We start from the raw sequence: 13,290 nt of genomic DNA, 5'->3' as shown, positions 1-13,290 counted from the left end.
TATGGAGTGTTGCCGACTGTCGAGTGCGGAACTGCAGATTTGAAGAAGTGTGGCTGGCGACTACGGGCTTGGAGACTTAGAGTTATGGTTTAGGTATCTCAAATTGAGGGATTTTAGTGAACGGGTCGGGTATGGGTACATGTTAGAAATTATAGTGTTAAGTGATGCGGTCGGTTCGGACGGTTCGGGTTGAAAAGTTTTCAACCTGATCCGAACCGACCTACAAACAAAACCGACCTAAACCGCAAATTTTCGATCGATTCGGTCGGTTTTTTCAGTTTCGACCAAACCATGCACAGCCCTAGTGGCAATCTCCTCTTTTATGTGATCATCTATCTTTATCAAGAAGGGTCATGACATGCATACAGGCATTATACAGCTGTATTTGATTGTGATGATTGTGCTTCGGCTAATGAGGGTTTCAGTTTTTGTTTCATCTATATCTTCAGTAGCACTTACCATATCTTAATTCGAGGAACAATCCATATCTTAATTCGTGGAACAATCAACTCCAAGAGCGACAAGTACTAATAAGCTAGTCCTGTTATTTACGGTTTTGTGAATGTGACATTCCGAAATGCAAATGAAAGTTTCGACTTGGTGTACAAGTTCAAATGTCATGACAGTAAGCTTCTGAACTTGAATCTCTGATATTTCTTGCTAAAATGATTTTATGTACTTTTCAAATTCAAGTTATCTGAGGGGGGGGGGGGGGGGGGGGGGTGTTGGGGTGGGGTGGGCAGGAGAGGATAATATACGGCGTTCATTGTATCTGGCACTACGCATTTCTTCATCCTATAAATGGAAGGGGTGCGAGGAAATTATATAATGATTGTCATGACAATTTTGCAAAACAAAGAAAAATTGTATATGCTTTAGCTGCAATTATGGCACAGGTTCGAGGTAAATTTCTGCAACATGACCCAGAGAAAGAAATACAGCCCGAGAGAATTTTAAACTTAAATTTATGATGATCAACTTAAACTGTCACTCAAACGTTTTATGAACCAAAATTTCTGCTAGAAAAATATTATTCAATTTAACACAATGAAACCCCCACACTTTACCGGCATTTAAATGCTACGATGCGGTACAAGGAAAATAAATATTTAAGGTTCAAGTTTTGGAAGGAAAACTAATAACTAACCAACCATAAACTTTTTACATAAACCCACAAAAACTACTATAAAAATCTGCTAAACCACAAAGAATAAACCTTCAAATAAGGGAGTTGAATACAAACCAAATAACTCATTCAATTGAGCTATTATCAAATTGCCATGGATTGAACTCAATGGAAGTGATATCCTGTTCCACACTAGAAGTTGAGCTATCTGCAACTGCCCTGTGCTCAGCATATTTCCCATTGTATTCATAAACTTCGAGCTCAGCCCAAGGCGTGGTTACAATTTCTTCGGTCATATTGAACCATTTTGGCTTGAACGGCAAGCCTTTGGCCTCTCTGGTTCTTTTCTCTGCCCTCTGCATCTCCTCCAACCTGAAACCAACCGATAATGCAGTGTTCAACAGCTTTTCAGCATATTGGGTAAATTAAAAAGAAAACCTGAACTTTGAGTTATTTTGCACACAAAGCCCCTAATTCACTAAAATACCATTCTGACAACAGTTAGTTTATGTCGTCATGTGCTTTGTGCATGACATATTTTGGACAATTTTGTCGCTATATGCTTATTTTCTAAATTACCCTCTTTTTTGTATTACAGTAGCTACATAGGAATAAAATTAGATTAGACATTTACCCTTCTCAAGACAGTGACGAGGTAGTTTGGACCTTTTACCCTTCACGTTAACGCCATTTATGACAACTTCCAATAATTCAAGGGATTTTGTATAGTTTTGAAATCATAGGAGTTTATTTCTTCTTCTAATATATAAAGTTTAAAGGGTTTTGTGCAAAACACTCCCAAAAAATGTCTGGGGTTTGTGGAATTTACCCTGCATTTTATATGATATTGGTGACTAAATTTTGTATAGACAAAAAGTTAAAATCACGAACTTATTCAATATCCACGAAGGTTGATTCCCGCAAATGCAGAACCTCAGAAGCTCAAGGAACCCACCCCCGTCCACCATATTTGGGTACGTAGCCGTACCCAAAACGGGTTGGACACGGGTACATCCCCCAAATTGCCATGTAGGGATAACCTTGCGCAGAACAATGTGAATGTGGAAGTTAAACTAACCTGCTCTTTTCAGAAGCAGACTTGGACATGTCACCTTTCTCTAGTGCATATCTATCAGGCCGCATTCTAGAATCTGATGGTAGGAGCTTCTTGGGAGCTGTGTCAAAGCTGTTGATTTTATGTGCAAAATGGGTATATTGAAACTTGTCATTCTCTGGTGCAGCAGCAACTCTCCAGACCTAAAAAATATTTTCGAGAATGGAAAGGAAAGTCCACCATCAGTATGAGCAAATGTAACTGCTAGTATTGAAAATAATAATAATAAAGCAGTTAATGCTATCTTACAGTTATTATATAAGTAACTCCATATCCTAGGTTTTGGAGCAGAGAAGTCATATAGAAGTTCATGATACTACAATAGTATTAGTTTGAGCTTGAGCACACAAAATTTGAAAAAAGCAAAGTTTTTGGACCTGTCCTATTAGTAAAAGAAAAGTTTTGAGGGTAGCAGACGGCCGAAGCTTATTCCAAAAAAGAACCATGAAGCTCAACAAAGAACATCAATGTGTGATCTGAAACTGCTTTTCAATCTTTAGAGTACTTTTAATTTAGATTGGTTTGTATAGTATGGATTTTTTTTAACTAAAGCGTAAAATATCAACTATCGAAGAAAGAAACATGTATTCTACGAGAAAATTAAGGCATAAGCATATAGATTGCAATAATTCTTCAATCTGTGTATACGCTAAAAAGGGATCTAAAAGAGTCTGCGATCAGCATAGAAGTCCGTAGGCAGCTTTCTTTCGATATGCAATTTTTTATTGGCATGTGCAAGCAGGTACATCAAGAGAAATCTGAATTGTGAGAGTTTGGATATTGTATGAATTAAAAAAAGGGGAAAATAACCATTTAGGATAAATCAAGAGACTATTGGGAATAATCTTCAGAAAAAAGAAAAAATGCTAATGATGCATTGTTTTTTTAACCGTCCTAAAATTAGTAGGATTGGCTACAGCTTGCTGTTCCATGTCAATCTAATTGAAGAGTAGGTGTATCTATGTACGCCTTGTTTCCATGCACCCTAATTTCAAATGCTGTATTCTATACTTTGGATGTGTCTATTACTGGACATAAAATTTAAGCCATTTAACTTGGAACGCGATCTTGCATATTTTTAGTATCTCATTTTAAATTAAGGGGGAAAAGTTTAGCGGAATCTGCCAACAAGCATGCCTGTGGAACCAGATTTCCCAGTTAATTCCTCCCTCATTTGTTTAGTTATTTCTAATTTATATAATTCAATTGATATATCATTTAGTAATTGTATACGTTGATACATAATCAGTTTGCAAGCGGATGGGAGCTTGAGTCCATGGATGTGTCATCAACATGGTTGAGATAAGCGAGCTACTGTGGTTTGTCTAACAAACTAGAAAACTGAGCTAATGGAGAATATATAACAGAATATGGCAGGTTTCACAAAAACATGTCACACCGAAGTCCACTTTCTTGTGCTTGCAAATAACACAAAAGTTGCTACTGTAGGATGACATGACTGATAAGCATAATATCTGTAGCTAGAAAGAATAAGACGAGACATACACGCTAAAACTACTGTAAATGATTCAGCTAAAATAGTACTTCATGTGCCTGGATGGTGAACTGCATTTGACTGATGCAAATTATTAAGTTTGGTCAAAGATGTATAGACGGACATTTACCAAATTCAATACTATCAGCATTTTCACATGTTTGCCTATATGATATAACATTGATGCCCTGCTAGCATCTTAAAATCTCTTCTACCACATTGAAGTTCTGAAGTCGTGGTGAGGATGAAGGGTTATGATTTTGAACTAATATACTTGGAGATTTTTGCTTCGTTTGCATGAGCTAAAATATATAACCAGGGAAGATAGACCAATCTACTTGCCAACTTGTGTCCTTGATAAATGATTAGGAATTTGGCATTGCTTCAAAAGAGGACAACAGGATGACAGCTGATTATGTACATGGTGAATTCTTTTGTACATAAGCACTGTTCACTAAATGCATAAATAGGAATGTCTTGGGAATGGTTATTACCTCTTTTAATTCAGTGCCAGGAAGAGGCTCTCCTTCCATGTCGCAAGGTTGGTAACTCATTGACTCATTCCATTTTCCTGTCATCAGCATTTTTGGTTCTTCTTCTGAATTATACACATAACCATCCACTTCATATCGTCCAGCCCTGCCAACATTAACAGTTTCTGGTAATTCATGATGGCCAACACGCAGAGCACAAAGATCACAATGTAAGGCGTCACAACTACAAAGAGCGAAAAAATTTCTAGGCTAATGCACCCATTATTATATAAGTGCAAGTAGAATTGGGTGTAAACTTCTAATATGTATATATACCCCTAACTACAGTTTATGCCAATGCATAGAAATAGTGAAAAACACACTTCATCTAATTAACGCTGCTCGAAGTATCAGATATTACAATGGAGGTATAACCAGAAGCTGAGCACACATTAGGAAAGGTATGCAAGAGGTCCATGTACATGAATCGGAGGAGATGTGCAACAAAAAGAAAATTGGCCATACCCAAACCAGCCACATGGTTGAAAGTATAGTACAACTTTGTCACCAGTTGTTAAGTTTGTCATGACCATCTCACCGGGTGAATCGATCCAGGTGCGCCCAAATATAAGGTTATTTACCTTTGTCGGAGGTGGCACCAAACCCACTACAACACCAGACTTTTTAAGTGTCACCCTTGTCCTGTTCAAACACCAAACATGGTAGTATAAGTAACAACTACTACTGAATTACTGCAACCAAATTTTAAGCATCTGCATGTAGCCTAGATTTAAGAGAATGCAACCATCTTCAAAATCTGGTGTTTGATTTTAACACACAATCTGGTGATTGACCTTGCGCGCAGGTGTGCATGCACACAGAGAGAGAACTACTGAATCTAACTTTGACATAAGGACTAAATAACAAGATGACAAGTTAAAAATAGAGAAGATAATTTGATCTTACCTTCCAACAGGATAGACTTCTACAGAGTTCCCTAAAAACTTTGTCTTCACTTTGGAAGTGATGTCGTAAGTAAAATGTTCATTCTCAGCATGTGCTGCAGCTATAGGAGGATGATGGCTCACCTGATAAGAAAAGAATCCGATTAATTTTTTTCAATTGAAGGAAGTGCCAAGAGAACTAAGTGTTCTGAATCAATGTGCTAGTATATCCATAAGCATTGTTCAACTATAGCTCAGTGCAGCATGGATTTAAATTCGCTATAGGGTGCCTAAACATGATATTCATGACTATAGCAGTGCAAAAATAGTGCAGCGAGTTCCGAGCAGTTCACCTGTTCAGCAATAAAAGTAATTCCATTATGATTAGCAAACTCATAAGTCTCTCCAAGGATGGAATTGAAAGGCTTCCATGTTCTCTGATAGGCATAGTAAACTGATATCGCCCATGAAGCTGCAAACAACAATCGGACAGTTACACTGAATATACTGTATTATTGACAAATTAACAGCGAGAGAAATATTTACTCAATCTACTTACAAGTATAGACCAATCTCATATAAGGGTCTTCACATTCATCTGCCAGATTTAGCAGGTGAGAATACTCCATCAACTATTGGAAAGAAAAGAAAAATTAGAAGCCTGAACATATGAATACTCCATCAACTATTGGAAAGAAAAGAAAAATTAGAAGCCTGAACATATGAACAGATGATAAACAACAGTATCTAATTTTAAGAAGCATTAAGAAGTAATTTGTCCAAATTAAGAATGACCAACATAGAAATATGAGATATCTTCTGTAATACAATGTAAATGAGAAAGTTCAGCTAAAGCAACATGCATAAACAATCACTATGCTGTGTTAATAACCCTTGTTTGTAACTGAGGCATTAACCTTTCCACATAATTGAAACAAGCCAGTAAGATACTTAAATCCTGTCAGGAATCTGTTTCCAATAGAAATTAAGAAAGATGGGTAGACAAGTGGCTCCAATCAGCCTGTAAAAATCTAAACTAAAATACTTCTCAGTTTGTAGAAACATACCTCCGCCATTTTTTGCAGCATCGTCATGGGCTCAAAAATTATAACCGGAAGTGTCACCATGGATGTCACATCCGATCCAATATATTTTTGCATCATCTTCCAATGGCTATCCCGATCCTAAAAAGAAAGGAAAAGGGACAGGACAAACGCCGAATCATTATAAAAGTTCACATCACAGACCAATACAGATACTGAATGATGAACCGGGAAACAAATTAAAACACCTTCCAATTCTATACATATTTATACTTTATAGTGATGTCGAAAACTATGCTATGACTAGTTAGCTACGATACTTCCCGTCCATATGCATAAAACTGATGGAAATTGTAAATAAACAGAAAACAGACATGAAAGTCATAAACTTTAAAAAAATTAAGAGAATGTCTACGAACAACTGAAACGTATATATATTAACAAAACCAAAGACAGAATCTTGGATTAGTTTTCCTGGAAACTGCTTTTAGCTGATCTTAGAATTGGACCTCTTTCTTTGGAGCGGACCTCGCCTAAGACCCACAGGCCCCCGAAGGGAATAAAGAGAGTGAGATGAGAGCCAGTACGGTAAGAAAGACAGAAATGAGCGAGAGATGAGACAAGTGAGCTGAGGGGTCAACCCCCCGAACCAACAGACAGGGCCCTTGGAAATGAAGCAAGGGGAAGGGCGGTAGCGCAACTCATAGAGAGCATAGAAAAGACTCTCTCATCCACTTTGACCGGTGCTCTTCGTGACTCAGATTTAACTTTACTTGGTAAATGGACTTGGAATGCCAAAAAACAAGAATAAGTTGAACTGGAGCTTTCAGACAGTAATGTACCTATAGAGACCTCAGTATATTGAAGGGTATCCAGAAGGATATATTAGGTAATTGATAGAATATTTGTTTGTTAGTGAAGATATTCCACTTTATTTAGTTTGTCCCTTGATCATCATGCTTCAGTTAGGCTAAAATATAAATGGACAGGTAGAGAAAGAACTGGACATTTCGCATAAAAGTACTATGGATATTCCCAATTTCAGACATTGCATTGATTTCAATCCATACATACTAATATATGGAATTCTTCTAATTTGATCCATTTAGTATAATTCTACAACAACAGCAGTTTCAGGGAAATTTTTTGTTCAAACTCTGAAATAGAGGATGAAAGGTTATTAACAGCACCTCTTGCTTCCATCTTCCTTTTGCTGCTTCAGCCTCAGCATCATCTGTGCCTCCTTCTGGATTTATCACTTCAAGTCCTTCATAACCCAATAATCTAGAATACAAAGATATTACGTCACCACGGTTAAACGTGTAAAAATTAAGAAGCAATCCAACTTTTCATGATTTTAGAAAGACAACATTTGCACTGCAAAGGAAATAATCAAAGCAGGAATTGACTGCATATGTAACATGATATGTACCTTACAACAGAAAGTGATGAACATATACACCTCAATTGTTAGCAGGATAAAAGAAGGGTCAGCATCGTGTCAATCAAATGTATATAAACACCCTAATTGAAAACCTAATCGGCCACTCGAACTTCAACAAAAAGTTTGGACAAGTAAAATGAAACAAAGGTTCCCCAAAAACAACTAATAGTACCAATCTCAGAAATAAGACAACAATTGAACAAAGAATTGATAAGCACATCATAAAACCCATTGAGATATGCTTCCATCTAGTTTTTTTTTTTTTTTTTTGCCTGCTTTGTACCTCCTACTCTATCATCTTCTTCATCCAAACTCTTCATACAATCAGGGCAGTTCACGTGCTTAGGTTCGGCTTCAAATTTCAAATTCTCAAAAGTCCCAACTTCAAATTCGTACTTGAAAGATGAAATTATCAAACAACCCTAAAATCACAAAATAACCACATATTTCCACAATTATAACAGCTAACTGAGGCAAAATTTTACAGAAAACCACGTCAAATTTCACCAGAAACCAATTGATTCCATGATCGAATATGACAATTATGAAGCATTCAACTATTAAAGAACCCAAAAATTCACAAAGAATACAACAGATGAATTTTGACATGCTTAGGTTTGGCTTCAAATTTCAAATTCTCAAAATTCCCAGCTTCAAATTCGTACTTGAAAGATGAAATTATCAAACAACCCTAAAACCACAAAACAACCACATACTTCCACAATTATAACAGCTAACCGAGGCAAAATTTTGCAGAAAACCACGTCAAAATTCGCCAGAAACCGATTTTGATTCCATGATCGAATATGACAATTATGAAGCATTCAACTATTAAAGAACCCAAAAATTCACAAAGAATACAACAGATGAATTTTGACGTGCTTAGGTTCGGCTTCAAATTTCAAATTCTCAAAATTCCCAACATCAAATTCGTACTTGAAAGATGAAATTATCAAACAACCCTAAAACCACAAAACAACCACATACTTCCACAATTATAACAGCTAACCGAGGCAAAATTTTGCAGAAAACCACGTCAAAATTCACCAGAAACCGATTTTGATTCCATGATCGAATATGACAATTATGAAGCATTCAACTATTAAAGAACCCAAAAATTCACAAAGAATACAACAGATCCCACAGCTCCAATAGCCAATCGACGTCAAAATTATCAAATTCAACAGAATTCGATCGATTTCATACCCATTGACCGATTTATGAACCGCGCTCCCCCAGCTGCGGATCGCCGAGAAGAACCCGCCGGACTCTGCTTTCTCATCCTTCGATCCCATCACGAAACCCTAATTCGATCCGATCTCGCGATGTGAAGACCCCCAGAGAGAGGAAAAATTTCGCGAGAAGGGGGGGGGGGCGCGAAGGTGTCAAAATTTAATAGTGGGAGGGGGCTGCGAGAAATTTTGGCGCTTGCTTCGCTTTGGTTCGGGAGGCCGGCCTGTTATCGTGGAAGAAGGGGCGGAATTCGAAGGCGCGGGGGTGGAACAGGAAATGACGGCCTTGCCCCTGCGACCGTCATGTGAGGAGGACCTCGGTGCGCACGTTAGAATGTTCTTCTGTGGGTTCCTTCTTCCTTGACAATATTTGTTGAAATGTGACATTTATCACTGTATATATGTACCCTTATATGAATAAAATCATAAATACGAGTGAGAAATACTATACTAATATGGGTCGATAAGTAAAGCCTCATAGAGTCATAGCCTGTAGCCATCAAAGTCTAATATGAGCATTAATCAGATAAGAATAATATATACATAGACTATGTAATATGTTATATGACATAGCTTAATCGTAATTATTACTATAACGCCCCGTTTGGTACGCGGGAATAGACTCAAATGAGAATGGAATGGAACAATAAATGGAATGGAATAGTCATTTTCATTCTCACATTTTGGTATAATTTATAAATAAAGTGGGAATAGACGTATTTTAAAATTATATATTTTATTGATTCTCATTTAAGTGGGAATGCTCATTCCGGCATTCTCTATTATTTTATTGAAAATACTCATTCTCACATAAAGTGACAATTGATGAGAAGTAAAAATGAGCATTACAACTTCAAAAAAGAGGGTGTATTTGATAGGAAGGATTGAGAAGTGAGAATGACATATTACCTAGCCCATATATATTATCCCGGATTATCAAAATGCTCTTCCTCCATTAACATAACATCTAAATAATCTCAGGTATCGATCTAGACCTTACATTCATTAAAAAAATTTAAATATAAATACAATAATAATGTTTTGGGTTATAAATTTGCTTCTAAGCGCAGTTGGCCAACTTGTGTTCCTATAATGCAAAGCATTTGGAAGCACGTGCTAGCCTTGTCATTTGCCGCTGGCGGTTGCACGTCCTTCGAACCCATTGATTGAATATTTAAATGTGAGTACTGTTTTTTTTTGATACAGTAAACGGGGGTCCAACTATTCACACTCCTAAATAGTAACTTTGGAGGTATGTGAGGACTAAATTGCTCTTCTCTCAAATCAAACCAGGCCAAGTCCAAAAGGGCATTTTTGGTAATTCAACTCCCAAAGTTACTGTTTGGGAGTGGATATAGCAAACATGAGTAAACGGTTGGTCCTTGAGTTTGCTTCCAGCTAAGTTAGCTGTTAGCATAACCATCTATTATTTATAATATAATAACATGTGTATTAAGGTTTGGATGAATGTTTCAAAGAGTTTAATTAATTAACTATAACCATTAGCTTAATCATAAAACACCAAGATAAGTGAACCCTTAATAGGAACTACAACGGCAATTGCAGTGCAGCATGTGAGCATAACTAACTTGCATGTCTGTTTATGATTATTTTATGCGTCGATCTCGATCTCTGGTTGCTTACGGAAGTTGGTGATGATGAATGATACTGCCTCGGTGTATAAAGTCGGTCTCGTTTGGGCTGAGCCCAATTAACGTGTAAGACCACGATCATCTAATCCTATATCTGGGCCTGACCCACTGGGCCTGACCCACTGGGCTAAAATTTTCGAACTACTACTACACCATCACACACAAAAACACTGGGCCCCCGTGCCTAAATTATCATCAAAATTGACAAGTTATCAAAGAACGCGTGAACCCTCTAGACGTTACAGGTGGATTATGATTCATATTTGTTCCCCAAAAAAGAAAAACTTTTTGGAGGTAACCATCCTTGTCTGCTGATTATTCAGTGATCATCGCCTAATTTCACTTTTGACCTTTATTTTCTCCACGTGCCTAATATTTAGCCCTCTCGCGATGTCAGGGCCTGCTGGGTGAAGATAATAACCCCTCTAAAATACCATATTTTGACCGCCGTTTGACCAACTTTCGATTCGTTTCATAACCGGTTCATGTTACGAGTTTCAATTATAAAATAGATTAACCCTCTAATCTTCAGTGGGCCCCCGAAAAAAATCGATGAGGCTTGGGTCCCACGGGGTGGGTGATGCGGGTGATCCAGGTCTAGTTTGACCCGCATCGGGAGATTCTGGATGCTCGGGAAAATCCAAATCAGATGGGTTATTCGCAACTCCAAACACGATAAAGAAGTCCCAAGAAAATTATTTATTGTTTGACTATTTTTTGTATAGTTTTCAAAATTGATGTTATTTTCAAAAATTATTTATTATTACAAATAAGGTCCCCTTTGGTTGCAAAAGAGAAAGGCTGAAAACCTGACAAAAGCTAGGCTTTAAGCCAAAATCGCCTCTTATAGTGGCGATTTTGGCTTAAAGCCTGACAAAAACTCAGGCTTTCAGCCTTGTTATTATGCGACCAAACAGGACCTAAGAAGAAGTAACTGAAGATTTTGAAATACTATATCTCAATTTGCATCCGTATCAACACACTTTTTATGGGCGTCTTATATTGATTTGGAATTTTTTTTTATAAAGAAAAAATGTTAATTTGGGAGTTATTCCTGTATTTGCTGCCCGCACCGGATCCACTGACCCATCACGTGCGCTTAATGCCTGGGTAGTGTGCGTGTTTGTGTGTAAAAGAGCAACTTATTAAAAGATACGTAAATTAACTTAAAACAAAAAGTCCACTCATTGATATAATGTCTTTAAAAGAACCCTGGATTGGGACGTACGTGATTAGATCATCATCAAAGAATCTCTAAATCCCATGGACGCTAATCTCTTTCTTAATTCTTCCCTCCTCTGCAAGTAATGGAGATAACATTTTCTCTCTCTAGTCAATATTTTTACTCGCAGCAAAGATTAATCAGAGTGAATGTGAGAGGTTAAGACCACAAGAAGCTTGAAGACCAAGAAATAATGAAGATAGATACAACAGTTTTTTAGTTACACGTAGCAACCTGTTGTTATCATATAATTTATTATGGTTGTATTTGGAGACCACGCTAACAATTTTGCAACTATATATTTTTTAATGGTGTTCTACTCTAGTTCGAATGGTGTCCTAAGCAGTAAATACAAGTACAAATAATAAAAATATGTATAAAGTAGGAAATCCAGTAGTATCATACGATGCGACTAGACACTAGTGGCTTTGCCACTGGTCGGCGGTCATGGTTGCCAAAGCCGCTCAAGGTCGGGCTTGAGTTGGGTGTTAACTTAATTACATTATTTGCAAGTGAATCAAATCCATAAAATGACTAAATTAAGGATAATGATTGAAGAACATTTTCTTTAGTGTCCAAATGTACACATCCATAGTTACTGATTTTTTCAATTAAATTTTAAGGAATGTATATTTATTGTTTAGCAATGAGTAAAGTCAGAGGTACTCAAGGAAGCATGTTTTCTTAAGTGGTCAAAGTGGCTAATAAGATCATGTGCATGTTTGGGAAGACTTATTTTTTAAAGCTTATAAGTTATGCTGACTTTTAGTGGTTTTTAGATTTTTTGATAAAAACACTATAAAAATTGTTCGAGTAGAACATTAATTTGTTTAGTAAAACTTAACTTTTTTAAGTGAGCTTATAAGCTACTTTTTCTAAATGCTGGGGTATATCAGCTTTTTAAAATGAAACTTATAAGCAATCTTAATTTGTCTTTTTACCAAACAGGTAGAAATAAAAAGCTAGCTTAAACTAAAAAATAAGCCTCCCCAAACACCCTCTAAATCACTTTTGCGGCTTACAAGTCACCTTTATTTGGCTAATGGTTTAATTTAGCTTATAAGCCACCAAAAAAATAAGCCAATGTATCTTAGCTTATTTTTTTAGTAACTTATAACTCATGAAGTTTGACCAAGTGAAAGGCAACATATACCCCTCTTCATTTTATAAATATCCAAGTAACATTTATCTCCCTCCAATCTTATTATACTTTTTGATCATTCTGACAACAATAATGACATATAAGTCATTCAATTGTTAAATACTTTCCCATTAAAAATAACTTATAATCCGTTAAATTTATGAAATAGATTACAAACCAATTGAATTATAATCCAAAGTTGCAAATCGTGGGCAAATGTGGACTTAGTAATGGAGCTAATCAATGGAGCTCGTTCAGAAAACCTTCATCAAATAAAAATTCCTTTTATTCTCTTAACCTACTATGTATTTCCTCCATGGCTCCGATTCCTTATTAGCAAGGGTTATTCTGGTACAAACCGCCGCATATCTTCTAATATTTTGATATTACCCCCTACATTTTCA

At 36.6% G+C, this 13,290-nt stretch overlaps 1 protein-coding gene across 1 annotated transcript; it reads right to left on the bottom strand.

Annotated features, from left to right (window-relative positions):
- Positions 1,014-8,989, bottom strand: LOC109829862 (oxysterol-binding protein-related protein 3A-like). The gene is made up of 10 exons (XM_020396928.1): positions 8,846-8,989; positions 7,386-7,479; positions 6,220-6,336; positions 5,712-5,784; positions 5,506-5,624; positions 5,175-5,296; positions 4,734-4,910; positions 4,230-4,374; positions 2,205-2,383; positions 1,014-1,498 (listed from the first exon to the last, which is right to left on the bottom strand). The coding sequence occupies exons 1-10, from the start codon at positions 8,932-8,934 to the stop codon at positions 1,252-1,254; spliced, it is 1,362 nt and encodes a 453-aa protein (XP_020252517.1). The 5' UTR covers positions 8,935-8,989; the 3' UTR covers positions 1,014-1,251.

This window comes from Asparagus officinalis, chromosome 2 (genome assembly GCF_001876935.1).
Source record: "Asparagus officinalis chromosome 2, Aspof.V1, whole genome shotgun sequence".
Classification (NCBI taxonomy): Eukaryota; Viridiplantae; Streptophyta; class Magnoliopsida; order Asparagales; family Asparagaceae; genus Asparagus; species Asparagus officinalis.
The sequence above is the reverse complement of the archived record's forward strand: the minus strand, read 5'-3'. Positions and strand labels throughout refer to the sequence as shown.